Raw genomic sequence first — 22,176 nt, 5'->3', positions numbered from 1 at the left:
ACATGTAAAAGACAAAAATGTCTGAACCTGAAGATCATATCAACTGTACATTTTAACTTGGCCAACAGCAAAACATATAAATTTGTGAAAACAATGTTCATGTTCTGTTTACCTATACAATTAATAAACGCTATTCGTGAATACGTTTGATGAAATTAAGATCTTAAGCATGAGCAATGTAGTCAGGAAAGATGAAATAATGATAATGTTATAGTATATTCAATTTGTTGTGTAAAAATATTTGCGTGGGTGATTGTTTGATCAATTTAAATCACGTGGGCATTCCTTGTGCGCACAACGTTGGAAGCTCTAAAAAAGAACCAGCTGTAGCTGGTGATGCTATTTTTGCTTGAGTTAAGACTTTCATCTAATCACTCCTATTAAGCCACTGACCAAGAAATTTGAAAAAGCCTATTTAAGATTAACGCCTACGAACATTATCAAGAAGTATTTTTCGCCATCAAGGTCTAGCAATTTCCACTGAGAATTTGCATTGCAACAGCAAAAATTGGTTGATTTATCGTCATCACAGACAACTGATCTGTATTAAGTTTATCAAAAGCCAATTTTACAACAGCCACAGCATGATGAACCATAGGAACAAACTTTGATTGGTCTGGAAATAGGGGTAGCAGTGCAGAATTATACAGGGGTGAGTTGACATTCTGTAACTACGAATGATAAGCTGCCCTCGAGAATTCCTTGTCTCATTGGAGGGTTGCTTTTAATCTAACAATATTGCTTACACTGTCAAACCATTTAAGCTCTTGTGCTATGGCAAGGAGTACTTTTGAAGCATCTCCTTTTACTTCACATTGTACTTAAGGAACATGTCGATCATCATTAAGAAGAAAAACTGGGCGAACAAACGCTGTTTCCACTATCGGTCAAAATGCTGAGAACTTAGTCACGTGATATTGATAAACCTTGATAAGTCGATTCAAACAGAGATGCAAGAACCTTAAAAAAATGAAATGATCCCAACACCAAAAACTCTTCCAAAGAAAAAGAAAAGCTTAAAAAGCATAATAGGAATAATAAAAACAAAAATAGATGCAACAGAACTTCAAGCAGCAGCTCATCTGTTGATTAAAAATTAAGGAAGAGAAGAAAATTGAAGAAAGAGGTTTTTTCAGTTCAATAATCTCATCTAAAATACCATGCTTTTGTTCAACACTAAATGCTGCAACCTTCGTAAAATTACAGAAGAGAAAAAAGTCGTGATCGTTAAGAACATGGATGGTGCTCACGGGGGAGAAACAATAGAAGAAATTTTAAATAAGATAATGTCTGCGAGTTTTAGCATGAGAAGACAAACTAATGTATATTGGAAGTGGCATTTCTCAAAACAAACTGTGGCGTTGACGCTTGCTTGTATCAAATTAGGCAGTTTTGCTTTTGAATTCGAACAAATGTACAATAGTAGCTATAAGGTTTCCAAGGAATCTAATTGACTTTCGAGGTTTGGCCCATCTAAAATCATGTTTACAAGAGACAAAAGTATTGCTGAAACCGAGCAGACCTGACAAATAGGGGAAAAGATCCATCGAAGTCAATTTGATCTTTGATATTTCTTTCCTAACAATATTTACAACCCTCGCTAAATGCATAGCGTCGTTCTTGCAGCATTCACAATGTGTTTTCTTGAGTACCTTTGCTACATCATCTCTATATGCTCTAAGGGTATATCCCCACTTTGTTTATGCGCGTTGAGCTCGGGAACAATTGACAGGATAAGATCTTTTAGCCTATAATTGCGCAGACGTGGTCGGTCAAATTAACTACCAGTCGATGTAAACGTGTAATGTACATTCTAACTTAATTGGTCATCTTAAAAACTGGCAATACATCTTTCTTTAGTGAAGACTCTCCGATATAAGTTATAAGTTCTGCTAAGGTAATGGCTTCCAGGGAACTTACATCGTCTTCATCCTTTACTTTTTTTTACTTTTGATCTTGCTTTGTTACATAAAGATGGCAGATATGCTGGATGATACTTAGCCTCTATTGCGACCAATTCCCCTTCGCTCAATTTTGCTAATGACTTTCGATCTTGTAAAGCAATGGCATATTCTCTGACTCAGGCATCAAAATCCATTGTTGAGGCCAGCGATTGAAGAATTTTTTTGGGAGTTACATCTTATTTACAGGAAATACAATGCCCCTTTAAAAAAGTTGTACCTGGAGACTTATTGACGAGTGAATAATTTTGCAACAGCGTCTTCATGTTTTTTGCAATGTGACAGACGTTTTTCTGCATATTCAAATTTTGTATTGTTTACTTTTCACCAATAATTTTTATGCCAGCGTGCTTTATTGCTTCTCGATGCATCTTCAATACCATTTCCTTCATCCAAATCATCAATGTTTTCTGTAATTGGTACACAAACGTTCGGTACCCAGCAGCAACATTGCGCCTTTTTGAACTAGTTGGGCATTGTAGTTTTTCGACATTGTAGCTTTAATCTAATTTCGTCCATCCTTATGTCTGTATACTTTATGATTATGTGTGTTTTTTGTTTCTTTCGTGTTTCTACTTATCCCACGTTATACCATCTTATCCCATATTTATCTTCACGTTTTCATCCCACCATGTAATTTAATATTATGTAAATAGCTATTATATATATATATATCCCTCTATACTTGTCTTTTTGTCAGAAAATTCATTTTTTCCAGTTACTGCTTTGCTCATTGAAAAACTGTTGACGTAGTCATAAAACAAACATTGCATTTTATATCAATTTATACATTGTTGGGTGTTTGTAAGAAAAAGTCCTTACAATCGGAAATAATATCTCTGCAAAACAGGCGGCCCACAAATCTGTTTAGGTTTTTTCTTCAATCGATTTATGTAGTAAATATATTCCTTGATTTATATGCAATGTTTGTCACGCGCTCTATCTCGCTCGTGAGTTACATGCATGTATGGTCTTATAAGTCAATGGTCTTACGGTTGGCAACTATCAACACAAAATTACCGATCGCTTACACAAGCACTTTCAGAAAACCATAAATATCTTTTAAGTACATTTGACCAAAATCAAAAAAGGACTTCGCGAAAAACTTGTTTATTTAACAAGTCTCGCATAACGAGTAGCTTCGAGCTTGCAATACACGTAAATTGACTTCCAGATACTGATGCTCAAATTTGGCTTTAAAAAACTATTAGGCTTTTCTATTACAGGTAGCTTTTCATGTATTATAGTTCAGTGGTTATAAATGCAGAATAGATTAAAAAGTTATTGGGTAAATCGACTAATCAGTGAGTACGTATAGCACTTTTTTTAAATCTTGAACAAGTTTGTTCAAATATTATTTAATAAATGATATTATTTGAGCTATGTACATCAATCTACTTAACTTTATGGCCACATACTTCATCGCTACCCAAGTGTACGCACTTCGTGACTATTTTTGATGTTCTTGACGTCTTTTAAATATGCTGTAAAAATGTTCAAAAGAGCTACTTTTTTAGTCTTTTCCGCAACTTGATTTTGAATTGGTAAGACAGGGGATAGAAACCATGTAATCACAATAAAAACTATGCTGTAAAATTTTTAAATTTATATGCAAAATGCTAGAAAGTAAAAGCACGTGAAACATTACTTGTAGTACGCGAAAGACAACTTTTTAACTTGTCATTTTCAATGTTTAATTTAAGTCAAATGAGGTTATGATTAATGTAATGACTGTGGCGATGTCGTGCCAATTGTACTTTAATGACAACACATGGCCACACATATATGTTATATTATACGTAGTTACGTAGCAACTTGGTTCGCTTGAAATATGGAGGGGACAAATTTCACTCAACTACGAGCAAGTTGTACAGAAAGTGAGCTGGCTGCGCAATAATAGAGAATAGTATTTTTACGGATATAGTTTGACAATTCTGGACTATGGGAAGTCACTAGTTTACAACTATCAACTGCTGGCTATAATGATAGCAGGGGTTCCATCTCAGCAAATTGTGGGCGGTTTGCAAGGCAGACTATAAAAGTTTATCCGACGTCACAAGGTTACCAATAAAGACGGACTTCTTTTCATAAACAAAATAAAAATAAATTCAAAAGTCACTGCAAAATCCTACTCATTTAGGAAAATAGCTACTAAAGACAACAGTTGTTTGTGCAGAAATATCGCCTATTACAGCTAAATTGCTGATAGAGGTAATACTAGGGTCTGAAATACATAAGATGATTTAACAGCAACTTTAATTATAGCAACATATAATTTTACTATAAAAACCAAATAGCGTTAAATGTTGTAGTGTTTTTCTGAATATTTTTTTAAATAATAGTGATTCAACTGGTCACAGATACAGTTTAACTAATAAATTATTTATCATTGATAAGTGTTTGCTTCAATTCACATAAATGAAGAGCACGTACGACTACTAAGAAAAATGACGTCACTCATATTCATTTTCCAGATCTTCATCGACAGCCTCGTCTATCTCCACTTCACTGTCAGCAGCTTCGCTATTTTTTAACACATTGTGACTGACGGAATCCAAGGGCATGCCTAATGCTTTATGAATACCTTCAACAATTCTGGTGTCAACGTAGAAAGACACGTTTCCCCTCGGGATGTGTTGTCGCAATTCTTCCAGCAAAGAAAAGGCCTGTGTGGAAAAACAAGATTTGTTTAAATGGTACTCCGCGCGTTCGTATGTATTTAAAATTTTTGAAAAAATAACTTGTTATGTCTCTAGTTGCATCAGCTTTCACACTTTATACATATCCATACATCATAGAAAGTAAATCCATAAATTGAGGAAATAGCCAATTAAGGCTTCTGTACGTTTCTCGCCACGAGGATGAAGGGGAGTAATGTATTGTCTTTATTAATATTTATAGCAGTAATAAGTTGTATTAAGGTATTTATGAAAAGGAAGGATAACGAATTAGTTTTGATGCATTAACGTTGAGTCTAGCAACATGCAGAATTAAAAACATAGGTTAAGGATTTTGCAAAATCTCGAACAACCCACTGTTTTGCTCAACAGGTTCTTACTTTTGAAAAATTCTGCTCTCTCGCTAAATGTTCAATCATTACACCATAAATATCCCCAGTCCTAACTGCAGTCTCGATATCTGGTTCCTGGAGTAATATTCGACATTGTTGCATCGCTTCTGCAGCGTTTCCATCATACGATCTACAAAATATATATCTGACACTTTAAAGTGCACATGACATAAAATTGTTTATTTTAACATTTCAAAGACTTTATATCATAATGTAAAGTTTTTTCAATATTACTTCAAGGTTGTTGTTGTGACTTGTATGATGTTTTAATGAACTTAATCCTATGTGATAAATCTTCTCGTTAAATAAAACTTTTTATGATGTTAGTTATGTTACACAGTAACCAAGGTTAATATTGAAGAGAAGGTACAAAATTGACTAAATGCAAGGAAGCAGGTAATTTCCAGTAAATTCAAAAATTCAAATGCATTCTGTAATAAAACGTGCAAGCAGGCATCTAATAGTCAGGTGTTGGATGCTATTTGTGATCTAAACTCCAAAAATCACGAAACAAGAGCTAGTAAGGTTGCTCACGCTTACACAAAGTTTTATTATAAAGATACATATTTATACGGTGGCCCGTATGTGCAATTCACAATTTAATTTGTCAATGCACAAACATTCCCTTAAATTCAAAAACAATATATTTGATACAAAAATAATGTGCTGAATGCAAAATGATTTTGTTTGCGATGCAAAACACGAACAATGCAAAACAAATTTGATCGCAATGCAAAAACAAATTTGATCGCAATGCAAAAACAAATTTGATCGCAATGCAAAAACAAATTTGATCGCAATGCAAAACAAATTTGATCGCAATGCAAAAACAAATTTGATCGCAATGCAAAAACAAAGTTACCGCAACCCAGAATTTTGCACTGTACTGTGGGCGGCAAAATGTCGAATATTTAATAGAGTGTTACAGTGTATATTAGATTTCTTTCGAAAATATCTGCGTTAGTTTGTAATGTTTTGCTGAATTTCACCAGGAATGTATTGTCCATTTTGCGGTCAAAATATTCAGGTCACATTACAATATTGCCCATTTTGCGGAAATCACTTACAAGGCTTTGAAACGCGGAGGAACAAATCCCTGGAGGAGACGATACGTGTGACGAACTAATCGCGCATTATTTCAGAGAAGGCTTTGCATACGAGAAGATTATGCAATTCCTTGGCAAGTTTCACGGCATTAACATCTCCTTACGAACACTTAATACCAAGCTAAGATCTCTTGGTCTTCGTCGAAGGAACAAGGAGTATGATTTAAGTCTAATTCGACAACGAATACAGCACGAGCTTGATGGACCAGGTTCTTCAGCTGGTTATCGCTCTGTGTGGCATACCTTGCAACGGGAAGGTTACCAAGTGCCCAGGGAAACGATCAGGGTTTTTGTTAAAGAGTTGGATCCTGATGGCGTGAGGGAAAGGCAGGGCAAAACCCTTAGGCGAAGAACTTACCACAACCCAGGTCCCAATTATGCTTGGCATGTTGATGGCTATGACAAACTTAAGCCATATGGCTTCCCAGTGCATGGATGCATAGATGGATATAGCCGAAAAGTTTTATGGCTTAAAGTATGCAAAACAAATAACAATCCTGCTGTTACAAGTCAACACTTCCTGGATGCTGTTAAGAAGTATGGTGGATGCCCCACATTGTTGAGAACAGACAATGGGACTGAAAATGTCATAATGGCAGCAATGCAAGCTTATTTTAGAACTAGTGGGGATGACGAGATGGCAGGTATCAATGCTCATCGGTATGGTTCCTCTCAGTCAAACCAGCGGATTGAATCTTGGTGGGCATTTCTACGAAAAAATCGCTCGAACTGGTGGATGAATTTTTTTAAAGATATGATTGAGACAGGGCATTTAAATACATCAAGTGATCTAGACAAGGAATGTTTGTGGTATTGCTTTGCCAATTTATTACTAGAAGATCTAACAAGCGTCAAGCGTAATTGGAACTCCCACTACATCCGTAAGTCAAGGTTTGACACAGTTGCTGGAAGACCAGATGAACTTTACTTTCTCCCTGAATGCAATGGTGCACAAAATTATGCAAAGCAAGTGACTGATGCTCAATTTCAAGATATGTCTCAATATTGTCATGAGTACATGGAAGAAAATGTTATTCAAGAATATTATTGCACCATTGGAAATGAACTTGGTATGTCTCAACCAACACATTGGAGAAGAGCATTGGAAATGTACCATATCTTACGTGGAATTGCCCAAAGCTGAATTTAAATTTTTTGAAAAAAAAAATTTTTGAATTTAAATTTTTTTTTTAATTTTTTTTTTTTTTGGCACACCATTTGTAAATAATGTCTGTAACATAACTCTGCAAAAGTTTAACTAAATCCCCAAAACAAGGGACACATTGTTATTCTTCCTCACAATTTACTAAATATTCCTCCATTCATTAAAGCTGTCAGCAAGCAATGGGCCAGACTACAATCTAGTGTCTTCTTGTTCACATACAAATGCAATGAGTTGGAACAGGTCTGAGCTGATGGTATCATCTTGCCATCATCATGAACAAATGTGATTGTTGGTTTAGGTACAAAGCCAATAGTAGGTACGTTGGTTGCACCAGTTGCAAATAGAAGAATATGCTTAGGAGTTGCTTCAGAAGCAAAGCGCTCCTCTTCTTCTGTCAACTCGATTCCTTCATCATGTAAGTTTCCCAGCAAACTTCCATCTATTAAATAGTAATATGTAATACATATCATATGACACAGAAATATACAGAAAAGACACTTATTAAATCTGCCATTGCAAAAGCAGATGCTTCGATCTGGGACAGATCACATTGTCACTCACCTTCCATGGACTTGATGAAGGCGATAAATTTAGCCATTATTATTTCTTGTGGTTCTCTACGATGGTGACCAATTGGAGAAAAATTAGGTTTCATGATTTTTATCAGCTTGCTGCCATCCATCTTTTCCTCTGGATTGTACTGGAATAAATAGTTTGCCATTCCTTTATTAGCACGGACCAGTTGCAAAACCTTTGAATAGGAAAGGCATTTTACTTATAGTATATAGAAATCAATAATTAATACTATTGCAATATTCAGTGCTAATATCTGCTGTGTATATTATTCAATGTATTAACCAATAATACATGACTAGCATTAGTTTCTCTGTTTTGCTTTGTTTTACATAATACCCCAAAGTGCTACTACTATAACACTATTATGGAGGCAGGCAAATAAAATAAAATTAAACTAAACTTTGAATTAAATATACGACACCACATACATCATAATAATTGAGGCCTTCAATGAGCTGATCAAGCATTGGTTTGCATTTTATGATGATGAAGTATTTGGTGACCTCCTCAATGAACATCAGCTTATCTTTAATTAGGAGGGTTTGGGACAATCCATCAATGTCATATCTCCACTCACTCTCAGCCAAAAAAGAATCAACACCCCCTTGATCCTTTGCAGCTTTCAGCTATAGTAATAATGAAAACAATTGTTGCCAAAATTGTTTAAAAAAAATTAAGTTTCAAAGAATTTAAGTGTCAATAAAAATTGGCAAATTGGTTTCTGCCATGTGATGTCGAACATTTGATACCTTTAAAAGAGAATCTCTAATGTTCTTGTCAGGTAGCTCGTCTATATCTGGTGTACAGCCGACAAACCCTGCCTCAATATATTGGCAAACAGATTTGCTAAATATTCGTGGCAATTCTCCACCTTGCACAACAAGTGTAGCCAACATGTGTCCAACAGCCAAAAATGTTCCTTGAATCAAGGCTCCAACATTGCAGCGAATTACACAACCTGTTGGCATGCCTGCAGAAAATTTATATTTAGCCAATAAAAATAAAGTGGCACACTCTACAACCAGGCTACAGACTGAAATGAAATCAAAACTTGAAATTTAGTACACAACATTTCCAAGTCAAGAACTTTAATTCATAACTTACTACACATTATTCCACTGTCTCGTGCAATAGCTCCAAGAAGTAGATGGAAGAATTCTCTTCTTGGGCCACCTTGATCTACGGCATCTTCCTCCTCTTCAAATGTAGCAAATGATACTTTCAAAATGCCAGCAGAACTAAGGAAGCCTTTCCTTCTAAAATATGGTAGCGCAGTTCGCCATATGCTTAATCGGCTAACAACAATGTTTCGAGGGTTTCCTTGAATTTTGTCTGCTGCATGCTCTTTAACTGCATTCAAGAAACCATCACTTGTGAGAATTTCAGGGTCAGTGATAGCATCACCAACTGCATCTTCCACATCGACATGCATAGACAAGCTATTACGTATGGCCTGTTGCACAGCAGCATTCTCATCAACTCCAACTGGTCTAATAACAAAAGATTTCATAGATTTAATACAACCAACAGTGATTGCTTTATACACAATAAAGTAGTAAAAACTTAGTCATATTAACATGTTACACTTACAAAAAGTCTGTCAAAGCATAGGATGTTGCAGCAGCTTCCCCAGACCCATTTCCACTGGATTCTGGAGATACTGCCAAATTTCCATTACAATTTTCTGGCACTTCTTCTTGTAATTCAGTATTGAGGTCCAAATCGTCGTTTTCGGTAAGTAGATCAGTGATGAGTACATCATTCGCTCTCACTTTCTGTTTTGGTGCTACAGGGCAAAGGTACAAACTTATTCTTGAGTACGCTTTCCCAAGTTCTTCTTTGTACTTGCCCATTACGAATTCTTCGTCCCCACCAGGAATTGTTCGTGCCAATTGACCATCTGGGTAAACAAGTACGTAACCTCTATCAGGGCAAAATGTTCTATCATAGTTAGCCCATTTGGTCAAAGATCTTTTAAGAACTTGATCATACACCATGTCCGGTGTCACCTTCACAGGAAATGTTTTACCAAAAACCCGTCTTGGCGTATATGAATCATCGTGGTCGTATTCCATTAAACCTACTGTTATAAAAACATCAGTATTTTTTCGTGATGTTGCAGAGCGTGACTTTTTCCTCTTGGTCTCAAAATGCGACCGTCGTTCAGCCTCCTTGTTCTTCATGAAAGTAGACAAACTTGTACAAGATGAAGACGTGTTCGACGAAGTGGGGGAGTTCCCAGTCGAGTGAGTCACACAAGGTGATTTAACAGAGCTGCTTGAAGGCTCAGAGGTCCCATTGGATTTTTCTTTCCGCAATTCGGGCAAAGAAAACGACGTCTCCATTCCATGTCCACAAAAGCAGCAAAACATTACAAACCAACGCAGATATTTTCGAAAGAAATCTAATATACACTGTCCCACTCTATTAAATATTCGACATATTGCCGCCCACAGTACAGTGCAAAATTCTGGGTTGCGGTAACTTTGTTTTTGCATTGCGATCAAATTTGTTTTTGCATTGCGATCAAATTTGTTTTTGCATTGCGATCAAATTTGTTTTTGCATTGCGATCAAATTTGTTTTTGCATTGCGATCAAATTTGTTTTGCATTGTTCGTGTTTTGCATCGCAAACAAAATCATTTTGCATTCAGCACATTATTTTTGTATCAAATATATTGTTTTTGAATTTAAGGGAATGTTTGTGCATTGACAAATTAAATTGTGAATTGCACATACGGGCCACCGTATATTTATACATATGAAAAAATTACAGGACAAATATAGTTCATCATAAAATTACAGTTGAAATGTCTAAAAAGAATTCGAGATTGAAAAATCTTTATGAAAGGTCACACTATTTAATCTTTCATCATCTTTTAATGCAGTAAATGCAATTTAAAGACGAAATGATAAAGTGAGTCCAAACTCTAAATATAACTGGTCAGCGGTAACATTAAGCAATGTTTTGAGATATTAATACTTAAGTCAAATATTTGAACTTTTTGAAGTAATTAAGATTTTAACACTTTTTTCTTTCATTCTAACCAACATTTCATAAACAAAGGATTTCAACACATTTTAAACATACCCAATTATCATACAAATGACACAATGTTTTTACTCATTTAGACTGCACGAAAAAGTAAAATCTACGTCGCCTGCACATATACCTTTTTGCCTGGATGAATTTCTTTATTAAAGTAATTCTTTGTTTAATAGAAGCCAGTCTTTCTTCTTGTTTAGAAGGGTTTTTCAATTTCGCTTTGCTCAAACATTTATACGACTCGGACAACGCTCCTGCAGCTTTTTCATAATTTTGATATTCATCTATTTCAACCTGTAATGTATAAGTTAGTGAATCACACAGCACTTGCGCACATGGAACCACAGAGAATCACATATAGGACATGATCATGGCAAAAAATTTGATATTAACAATAGTCCATTATAAGACGTTAGACTATCTCGACAAGATTAAAACCACAATATTTTTATATCAAATAACTTCATTCTCCACTGAGTAGGAATAGAATCATATTTTTAGCAATTTGAAAAGACTTCTTTGCTAACACATTTATAACGCATTGGAAACGAGGAAATACTAAAAATATCTAAACATGTATATACCTGCGCGCATGCGTCGTAGAAACTGGCCAATGAATCGAGCGCCCTTCCTTTTGTGTAGAAACCAATGATATTCTTCATGATATCAGGATCTTTTCTCCAGTCTAATGATTGCAAATAGTTCGCAGCCATAACGTATATTTCACGTTGTCTTGATACGCCAGCGAAGAAAATGATTTTCTCCGTATCACCTGACTTTAGTAGTGCTTTCATCGCCTTCAAGAAAAGGATGTTACATTTTCTAACAAAACTCTTTGAACTATAACCTTACTGAGGCTACAGTTACACAATACCGGATAACTCTTCAACAGGACTACTTTTTATACAGGATACGCGTTTTGGTTAATCAATGCCATGGTAACTAATCCAGTAAGTTTCACTGCAAGAATATCTCTCTGATTTGGAAATGATAAAAAAAAACAATCCAGTCTGTTCCGGATGCAGAGTAACTAAGATAATTCAATATATTTTTGTCACCGAGTATGACCATTTTTTACAGAAATAAAATGAATTTTTTCAACTCTTGACAGGATATTTGCTTTTGTTTACAACTATTTTGCTGGCATTTTTCAGTTAAACTGTACTCTTTTTTACATAAATTCATTACGATATTTTTCAACAAGATGACGGGCACTACAACAACATATGCTTAATAGCAGTTATATCATTACATCAATTTAAAAAGTAAAAACAAAAAGACTTTACTGTATAGCACCTGGACCAACTGAAAGATGGTGGAAAAACGTACAAGCAGATTATGCAGAAGATGAAGAGTGAAAAAAACAATTTTAGGATGTCCAAAGAAACTTTACAATATATGTGACGGAATTGAGCATGATGCACGTGTTTTGGCCAATTCAAATATCAATCAACTTTTTAAAAATAGCTCGTTACTAAGATGTCCCAAAGTTATAGTTGAAGGAGAAGACTTTATCCTTGTGTGCTTCAAAGAAGATCCAGCTAATCCTTTATCCCCTTACTTCATGAAAGAGTTTGCAAAAGGAGTGAATACAGTGAAAGAGCAGTTTTTTCTTGAAAATTACCGTCAGCTAGTACGATTGTAGAATGTGCTCTTAGTCGACTCAACAATTGCTTTGGCATTCTCACAAAAGCAATGTAACTTATTATGGACAATATTCCTTCAATTATCGTGGCATGGTTCATTCTTCATAACGTTTGTGAAGTAAATGGCGAGAGCATTCAAAATGCTTTTCAAAATCAAGTAATTCAGTACGAAAAATTTTGTTCCAAACACATCAGTAAGAAATTTATCAAAACACATTTGAAGGTATCCTGTTATTGCATTTGCCATGACTTCCATAGTTTCTGACATTTTAATTGCTTGAGCAGGGTACTCATTATTGGTAGACACTGACTGCTCTGCAATTTTTCTATGTAAGGCCAAATCTTCTTTCATACAATTTAATTGCTGAGTTTACACAAGAATCTTGCGGTTAATTTTTTTCTCCCTATCATCGTTTAAGAACCTTTCAATCTTTCCACGTCTATCATTTTGTTTATTATTGTTATCGTCAATCACTAAAGTCATATCATCTTTGCTGCTATCACTTTCCATACTTAATTAATCCTACTTTCAACAAAACATAATAACACAAACATGTAAAGATTATTTAGAGAAAAACAAACAACAATAGTATATCCTTAAACGAAAGCCACATTGAACATATAATGATATAACCACATTGCAGTTAAAATATTACTCACCAATTATTCCTTATAAGTATAAAAATATAGTAAACACGTGTTTTAACTAAATTGTCATTTGGTGTAACTGTTATTCGGTATTCATAATTATGAAGATTCATACTTTCAATACCGTGATAGCTTGTGCTTCTGCCCTAATGTCTTGCCATAGAACATAAAAAGTTATTTTCCACCTCCACTTTCTATAGTTTCTCCTTATGCATTTAAGCTTTAATGCAATTCTTTCTTCTGTAATATAGTACAAGAACTCGGATTTAGAATAATCTTCTGATACAGTGCTCGGATATCGCTTGGTAAAAAGCACTCGTATCCTGTTGTACTTCCATTTAATTTCGACCCAATACTTTCCTTCAAACATATATTCTGAAGAAAAAACTTTAGCAGATTCGAAAAGCAGTTCCAATTCGTTTTCTCTCCCATTCGGCCTGCTTGGCGTCCGCCATCATAAAAGCACATGGCTTATTGTACTGCTGTTCAACCATGGAAAATACGGTACAAAAAGCAGATCGGATTAACCATATAAATCTGGTACAAAAAATAATCCGGTATCGTGTAAGTTGGACCTAACCATTCGTGATTTATTTTGCTCAACATACGAGATTTTACTCTATTTGTCACTAAGCTAACCACTGGTTACCTTATTTTTCTAAAGTTATATATACCTTTGTTTTATTGCCAGCCTGGGTAAATTTCTTTGTTGCAAGATGATAAGATCCTTGTTGCATACAGCACTCCGCAATTCGTTCTAGAATTCTACTTCGCAACTCTGTATCGCTGAAATGTTTAGGCAAAGTCATCTTTTCTGCAAGATCTTCGCTTATTAGGACGTTATATGAAAGGCAAAGATCCATTGCCTCTTCATACTAAAAAAAAATATTAAAGAAATTCATATTCTTGTAAATGTTATAAGTAAATGTTACAGTAAACATGGCCTTTTTGAAGACATGCAAACGATGATTTAAAGAACGCTTTACTTTGGACGCTTGTAAAGAACAAATTAACATATATTGGATGAGACTCAGGGAAACAGTGAGTTTCGTTTACCCGAAACAGACCTTGCTTCGCAACGCGAAACTCTAAACTAAAGCCGGCGATATGAAATGATAACAAATATAAGTAATTTTCTTACTTTCTTCCCTAGAACAGCTATCTCTACTGCTCTGTCGTACTGTCCATGTTCCATAAAGAACTGAGAACATCGTGACAACATTTCAGGATCAGTATTTTCCGTAAGATCGCCGGCAACCATTTGCAAAGTGGAAAACTGCTCCGTTTCAAAACACAAATCAAGCGCTTTGCTAACTTCGCCAGCCTGGTCGACATTATTAAAACAAAGTAAATAAAGTAAATGGTTTGAATCCGGGAGTATCATTACATGTTTGTAGATGTAGATCGTCCAGGTTGGTATAGTCCTAAGAAGGACTGACTCTGAAGATAACTACCGCTAAGGTTGTCGAAACGTCAGTCAACAACAACAAAAACAGTCCTTCTCAGGACTATACCAAATTGGACGATCTACATCTACAAACATGTATTAATCAAACATACAAAAATATTCCACAAGAGCAAGCAACAACGAAAAAGTTAGTGCGATGTTCATAAGCAAGCTCAAGAATTAAAGTTACAGGGAGGGGTTGTCTGACAAAGCCTCAAAAGAGAAATCAATAAATAGACGTTACATTATGGTGTGAATTAGAAAAATACATACTATGACAGGTAATCATGCTCGGCAATAAACACGTTACAACAACGCAAAAGTGATTTTCAAATCAGTGTCAATAATATCGAATCTTTATGCATAGTATGTTCATGTTACCCCACTACTACTTTTACAAGAATTCTAAATATACGATACAGTTTATCATAATTCACCACCAACAAGTAAACAAATAAAGTCAAGCTTGGAGAGGGGAAGAGTACTTTAAATACGCTTCTGTGCTTAGTGATAGGGTTAAAGCTTAAATTTCCTTGATAAATAAATTGTAAAGATATTTTGAAAATGATTAGTGAGTTTTCTACAAAAAAATTGACGTGCCTCCCCAAAGTAAACGAGAGCGATCGTTTAACCTCTACCACACTACTTACTAGTGAAGGGTAAGTCAGAATGTGTGTTTAATGTCAAATTACCAAAAAAATTCCATACAAAGAATGCGAATTTCTGAGTGTTATCAAACAATTGAACGTATTACAAGATTATAAAATATAATATTGTGTTTTCTAACCTTGTGGTACAAGATGATTGCTTTGTCTAACGTATTTGAATTATTTTCGTAGTATCTAGAAATAAATAAGGAATAATAGTTTATGAATACAATTTTTGCTCATTAATTATTAAACTATACTTTTATTAACAATAACGTTTCATCTTTAGCTTAAGACATCTTCAGATTACAATACATACATGCAGGAAGTAAGAAATTATATATTCTAATTATAAATTATTTACAGGGTGTTAAATTAAAAGGTATAGTGATGAAAGTGTTGTGTCATTTTTGTCTTAAGGGATAAAAGTCTCAAGTAATGTTGTCTTAAGTTGTGCTGTCTTAGGTGGTGTTGAATGAAATTAGATAAGATTTAGTAGGATAGAAGTGCCTAGGATATTAAGAGATGGTTTAAGCTTGGAGACGTGGAAGCTTTCGTGAATGGGTAGTTCGTATGCATTAGGAGAGGATGATAAAATGTCGAAGTCGTCAAAGTCAGCGGAGTGATTAGTGGTTTTGAGATGGCCGTTAGCACACTGGAAATGATTGGACTGGGTGAGGTTTTTACTGTCAAAGGAGAGATACCAAAATGTTCCGATACTCTGGTGTGTAAATGGCGTGTGGTTTGACACACGTACGACGCAGAGTAGTGTCGACACTTAAATAGATAAACAACACCAGATTTCAGAAATTTGGGGACTCTATCTTTGAAAGGAAAGAAGGATGAAAGGGATGTATAACAGCGAAAGACAAAGCGAATATTGAGGAGAGGATAAGCAGCATTGCAAAGTCGAGTAATTTGGGTGCGAATCTGAAGGGAGTGTGATCCGATGAAGGGAAGGACAAAATAAATGATTTTCTCTGGTACAGTGTCATGGGAAGTTTAGGTTCAAAAAGGTTATTGAGGAAGTGTCGGAAAAGATTATGGAAGAGTTGGGAAGGGAAACTCTTTGAGTGGAACAGTTTTCGAATGACTTCAAGTTAACGATGAAAGTTCTCGTAGGTGGAGCAAAGATGGAAAATTTGGTGAATGAGGCAAGAAACTATGGAGTGTTTGTATGTTAGAGGTATGAAGCTATGGAAGTCTGTAAAAAGACCAATGAAATTAGTTTTTGGTAAACAGAAATAGAGAATGTGCCATTAGAACGCGTTATTTCGACGTCGAGTAAGGAAAGTTTACCTTCATTTTCTAATTCGGAAGTGAAACGAATGTTTCGATGTTGTTGGTTTAGGAAATCAAGAAAGAGAGGTACATGTTCTAAGCAACTAAAAGGCAGGAAACAGTCTTCTACGTTTCGTCGGTAAAGGAGGGGCTTGAAATGAGAGGAAAATTTCTTTAACTATGATTTCTCGTGAAAAGACAAGAAGATATTGAGGAAGAAGGAGCCCAAGGGGCTTCCCATGGCTACACCATTGATTTTTTGATACATGCTACCATTAGAAGTGAAGTGGCAATTCTTAACTGAAAGTGACAAGAGTTTGGTGAATTGAGACCGGTCAAAACTGTGGAAGAGAGAAGAATGAGAAAAGATCTCATTGGTTATTATTTCAATGGCTTCGTCTACTGGGATATTAGTGAACAAGGAGGTGACATCAAAACATCCCTCTTCGTCGTAAGTGGGTCAAACCACGCGTTATTTTCACACCAGAGTACTGTCAGAACATTTAGGTATCTCTCCTTTGACAGGAAAAACTTCATCTAGTCCAGTCAATTACAGTGTGCTCATCCATTTCAAAACCAATAATCATTCCGCCGACTTTGACGACTTCGATATTATATTCTCCTCTCCTAATGCATACGAACTATCCATCCACGAAAGCCTTTTCATCTTCAGCTTAAAGCATCTCTTAATGTCTAAGGCAGTTGCATCCCACTAAATCTTATCTAATTCCATTCAACACCACTCCATCGCTTAACACAGAAATGACAAAACACTGTCATCACTATACCTTGTAATTCAACACTTCGTGAATAATTTATAAATAGTATATATGTTTTCTAACTTTCTAGATGTATGTATTGTAATCTGAAGATATCTTAAGCTAAAGAAGAAACGTCATTGTTAATAAAATTATATACCCATGGCCATTTTAAAACTTTTATGTTGGGCAATTATATTTATACTACGAATTCGCTTTCCGCCTGGCAAGTTACAATATTAAACTATGTCTATGTAAATGACATTAAGCTCACATTATTTTCATACTATGACATATTTGCTATTTGAAAGAATGTTATATGCAGTGCGGTGTTTGAAATTAAACGAAGATATGATCTTCGCACTTTTTGTCCAGCAAAAGTGCGAAGATCGTATCTTCATTTAATATTTGCTATTTATCATACGACTATAAAGCAAAATCTAGATTTGTCACTCTTTCTTTTTGATACTTATAAACAATACCTTGCAACATCTATCATATCTTGTGGTTTGCTAAGCAAAGCAAGATTCATCAATTCATTATCCATCCCACTTTCCTAAACGTTTTAGAAAATCAATCAATTCTTTGATAATTCAAAATGAATATACATTGTTGGAAGCTAGGATTGTACAGAGCAAATCTTTAAATACGACGAGGAAAATAAATAAGCTATTAGTTGCAACAGTTTAGTTTTGCATGGTAATAATGGTTAGATCACGGAATTTCTCAGATTTCAGAAGAAGCTTCAATTTAACATGATCAAAACAGAAAAGATCAATCAGTTAAATTTATATTTGGAAGTTTTAGCTGATACATACACGTTCATAAACATTTAAAAAAAGTAAAATCATCGTTCAAAAACTCACCACAATGGAAAACTTAGTGTACAAAACACAATACACAGAGAAACAGTAAAGCCTGCACGTACACTTATACATTCTTCCTAAACATGCTTCCTCAGGCCTGTATTTCTGGAAAGCTACACATGCCTCCTTAGTCTTCACATTTAGATACACATGCTTTCTCTACTCTGTGCCTCTGAGGACATAATCTTTCCCTACTACATGGATTTTGGTTGCACATGTCTGTTTTAGTCTTAAAAGTTGACTAAAACACAATAACCATAAATAATACAGCATATGTAATCTACACAAGTCATAGGTACTATGAATTAAAAATACATTAGACATTCATCGTTCTTGTGAGGCGTTCCTAAAATGTTTGGAAATAATAAGCCTGTCCCTATTGAAACTTTTACAGCACGCTTACATTCTTAGTACACTTGCTTGCCCTGACTTGATTTATGTGTAGCTACTCATGCCCCCAAAGTCAGTAAATTTGGACATAAATGCTTGATTATTCCCGCCATGGAATTTTTCAGATATATTTAACCAACATACCTTGGCCAGGCGTATAGCATTTGTAAAACAATGAGCACGAGTATAAAAATGGATCGCGTCTTTGATATTCTCCTACAACCAACAAGAAGTCAATAAATAAGGAAGTTTAAAAAAGCACTGTAGTTTTTAAATTATTTATTTTTCCTGCACACAAATCCCTTCGAAAAGTTATTTTGTTTAAGACCAAAACATGGTTGCTTCTTCCATTAGTAAGCCCTAAATAACCAAGCTGGAGGTCTTTACGGAGAAATATCGGACCGATGTTTTTTTGTAAAGACCGAGCCCGTAAAGTGAGGTTTGTACAAAAAAATAGAGGTCCGATATTTCTCAGTAAAGAACGAGAAAGGGGGCTTATTAAAAGGGCTTTTACATGGACTTATTTAAGCTGAAACGAAGCTTGCTTTCTTTCTCCTCCTTGCTGTTTTTACGGGTTGATTTTCACTTTTCTAGCTTTCGTCAATAAAAAATAAATCGTTTCAAATTTATCGTCTGGATAGTTATCTGTTTTCCAAGGGTTTTTCCTTCGAATCACTGTTTGCTTTACGAACTTTATTTACATTTGACTGTAAAATTACTTGTTTTGGACCGTAGTCGATTGCGGGAAAATAATGGACCGGCAAATAAGGTTTAGCCGGAAAGGACGCTTCCCATATAATATGTCATCCTTGGGGAATGAAGAATGTACTCCACATTGAGTTTTCAGTTAATCAAGCCAGGACATCTCGCTTTACATAATCAGCGACTAACACCCCACCCACACCATAACTTGACTTGCTAGTATTTAATAAAAGAAATGGATCAGCATCCACTTATGCAAGAGCATATTCGATGAGCCATTTGTAGACCGTGAAAATGCAACGATATTAATCAGACAAATTATTAATCATTGCTATACGTTAAGCAATTCGACTCGATACATTGTCATTGTTGCTATAACAAGTGAATAAATTACCTGATTCTCAAATTGTCTGGCCAAATGATAACTGGCCGCTCGATCACCAGTGTCGTTGCAGATCTCTGCTGCCTGCAGGAATGAATGATGGACACAACTTAAATTGTTTCAGCTTTTAAAAGGTAACAACAAGAGAAGTCAAAAGTATAGCTACTTTAAGAAACTTAAAAACGTGTTCAACATTGCATTCAAGATTTTGATGAACGTTGACAAGGCAAAAACTGACAATAGACAGTGTGTTTCGAGGGCCATCCCCAAATATCAATTATTGTAACCGATTCTGTTTCACACATAAAAAAGTATATAGTGTGAACTAGTTTCATTCACCAAAGGAACTTTTTCTAAACTCGTAATAACAATAAAAGCAGCTTTATATTAATTAACAACATAAAATCAAATAAACTTACACTATTTCTGCATGGGTATATAACCTTGACTTTCAGTGTTCGTGAATCAAAAACTGACTCACAATAGTTTTCAACATAGATTTAGGCGCAGAAGATTAATTTCAAAAAATAAAAGTTAAGGCACAAAGACGTAATTATTCGAAGCCTATACAACACTTGGTTCACATCTTTTTCTAAGTTGTTTAAGTTGTCTAGCTTGTACAGGTTTTCAGCGTTGAACAAAATAGCACAAACTATACTTTTTTATATTCAATATCTAATGGGGTTATTTTCTAACCAACATCCAATACGAAATACATTACGATGAAGCAAGATATAACAAACAAATTTAATCAATGCGGGGTGAAAATTTCATAGTATTTATAAAGTTAGTGTAAACATGAATGAAGGATAATTTTTTATGATAATAATAGTATGATAATTATTTTCTCATAACAGCGTAAATCATGTGTTGAGTTAAAATTCAAAGATGATAAAATTTTAGCTTTAAAAATTATTTAACCATGTTGAACAAAGTTGAAACAATATTAAACAAAATGACAGTCGGATCTTGAAGGCAACGCTGCGAACGTTCTTCCATGCCTTTAATAAAATGGTCATAGTAAACTTGCAAGTTTATGTGTACAAGCAATAAAATGATGTGCAATGGCGAATGATATTTTGCGTTGCGTGGGGAAGACATTTAGCATTTTGTTATAACTAATTTAAAAAATCACATCCTTAATTTCGAAAAGAATGTCTTATTTTGGAGCTAAAATACGATTTCTGATTCCTTACAACTAAATATAGGATGGAATCCATAATCACAATATTGAACTCCAAGGCTTCTAATTTCTTTAAAACCCTCGAGCATTTCTTTAAGGAATACATACCTTTTCAATATTCCCACAAAAGCAATGTACTCGAACAAGAGAAAGTATGTCATTTGCAGCTTCATAGTAATTTAAGGCAACTTCCATTTCCCCATTGCTTTCCATGTATTGCGCCCACCATTTACGAAGGGATCTAAAATAATTTTGGCAGACAATAGTAAAATATCATTATTTTCCCACTTTTGGACAAGAAGGCTGATTGACATTCATAATAAATCAATAATATCCTGGTCAAAAAGTGATAAAAATTTTAAGTTCAACCGTTATTTCTGAACTCGAAGGGGAGGTAAGAGGGGGAAATAGACAACTTTTTCATGTACAATTGGATTATAGTGGCAAATTCAGCATCCTACGCATGTATGTTTTTATTGTATCTCCCCATAGAGATTATAAATAATATTAGAAGTGGCATTGATGCCGAATTTAGGCGACGCGTGAATTGGGGAGTGGGGCAAATTTAGGTCCTGGATTTAAGCACGAACTAAACAAATGATGCATTTTCCGTCTGTTTCGACGTTTGGATTCTTTTTAACAAGATTCTTTGCTCTATTGTACGAGCATCAAGAAAAGATGTCCATTTAAAGCGTTTAAAATAGTTTTTAGCAAGCTGTTATGATTATATGTTGTTTATAATCTCCGTATCAATTAAGCTATACGCGATAAAAACGTTGAAAATGTTATTCTTTTTGTTTTTCTGTTTTTACAACCCAAATATTCCCATAGCTTAACGTTTTTTAACATTTTTCCAGTATGGATGACAAATATACGTTTTTTGAAGTCTGTTAGCAGTTGAATTAAAGACGAAAAAGGACTTTTTATCAAGCAATGACTGACGGACTTATAATTTACTAAATGAGAATAAAAAAAACACAAACGTGTTTTGCAAAATGTGAGTGGCTTAAACTATTTTAAAATTACAATAAAAAGGAAGAATCGTTGAACAATTTGATTGTGATAGTATTTACTATAGTATTTACGCATAATATATACAAAAAAGTCAAAAAATCATAGTCTTCCACTGTAGCTTAACATCCGGGAATCGACTTTGCCCTCCAAAAACACGTATCATATTTTGGACAATAGATTATTTTACGATGCAGCCTCTAGTATTTTTTTAATCTCTATGATTCCGCCTCCCCCTTTACAAACAGGTCACGCAGTCCCTGATATGTGCAATGTATCAATTAACTAGTA

The 22,176-nt window shown here is 34.8% G+C and overlaps 3 protein-coding genes across 5 annotated transcripts in view; 1 reads left to right on the top strand and 2 right to left on the bottom strand.

Moving 5' to 3' along the window:
• Positions 1–4,215: 4,215 nt before the first annotated feature.
• LOC124448418 (intraflagellar transport protein 140 homolog) overlaps positions 4,216–22,176 on the bottom strand; it is a 32,421-nt gene continuing 14,460 nt past the window's right edge. For all 3 annotated transcript variants that reach the window (XM_046999434.1, XM_046999435.1, XM_046999436.1), the window contains 11 exons: positions 20,983–21,115; positions 19,704–19,775; positions 18,752–18,823; positions 17,834–17,907; positions 15,453–15,507; positions 14,360–14,542; positions 13,893–14,093; positions 11,509–11,721; positions 11,052–11,218; positions 5,020–5,161; positions 4,216–4,627 (listed from right to left, as the gene is read on the bottom strand). In XM_046999434.1, the coding sequence (XP_046855390.1) occupies positions 4,415–4,627; positions 5,020–5,161; positions 11,052–11,218; positions 11,509–11,721; positions 13,893–14,093; positions 14,360–14,542; positions 15,453–15,507; positions 17,834–17,907; positions 18,752–18,823; positions 19,704–19,775; positions 20,983–21,115 (1,525 nt within the window). In that variant the 3' untranslated portion in view covers positions 4,216–4,414. The remainder of the gene's footprint in view (positions 4,628–5,019; positions 5,162–11,051; positions 11,219–11,508; positions 11,722–13,892; positions 14,094–14,359; positions 14,543–15,452; positions 15,508–17,833; positions 17,908–18,751; positions 18,824–19,703; positions 19,776–20,982; positions 21,116–22,176) is intronic.
• LOC124448420 lies at positions 6,134–7,294 on the top strand. The gene has a single exon (XM_046999439.1). The coding sequence runs from the start codon at positions 6,199–6,201 to the stop codon at positions 7,279–7,281; it is 1,083 nt and encodes a 360-aa protein (XP_046855395.1). The 5' UTR covers positions 6,134–6,198; the 3' UTR covers positions 7,282–7,294.
• On the bottom strand, positions 7,434–10,172 carry LOC124448419 (G2/M phase-specific E3 ubiquitin-protein ligase-like). The gene is made up of 6 exons (XM_046999437.1): positions 9,469–10,172; positions 8,983–9,368; positions 8,628–8,848; positions 8,307–8,504; positions 7,864–8,053; positions 7,434–7,741 (listed from the first exon to the last, which is right to left on the bottom strand). The coding sequence occupies exons 1-6, from the start codon at positions 10,059–10,061 to the stop codon at positions 7,434–7,436; spliced, it is 1,896 nt and encodes a 631-aa protein (XP_046855393.1). The 5' UTR covers positions 10,062–10,172.

The sequence above is a fragment of the Xenia sp. Carnegie-2017 genome, unplaced genomic scaffold (assembly GCF_021976095.1).
Source record: "Xenia sp. Carnegie-2017 unplaced genomic scaffold, XeniaSp_v1 HiC_scaffold_23, whole genome shotgun sequence".
NCBI lineage: Eukaryota > Metazoa > Cnidaria > Anthozoa > Malacalcyonacea > Xeniidae > Xenia > Xenia sp. Carnegie-2017.
The sequence above is the reverse complement of the archived record's forward strand: the minus strand, read 5'-3'. Positions and strand labels throughout refer to the sequence as shown.

Bases quoted from the DNA above. Each gene is read 5' to 3' on its own strand.
- LOC124448420 (XM_046999439.1), top strand. From the start codon at position 6,199: ATGCAATTCCTTGGCAAGTTTCACGGCATTAACATCTCCTTACGAACA.
- LOC124448419 (XM_046999437.1), bottom strand. From the start codon at position 10,061: ATGAAGAACAAGGAGGCTGAACGACGGTCGCATTTTGAGACCAAGAGG. The intron at 8,054-8,306 runs GTATGTGGTGTC...TCCTATTCAAAG, and splicing joins AAGGCCTCAATTATTATGAT to GTTTTGCAACTGGTCCGTGC. The intron at 7,742-7,863 runs GTGAGTGACAAT...ACTATTTAATAG, and splicing joins CTTCATCAAGTCCATGGAAG to ATGGAAGTTTGCTGGGAAAC.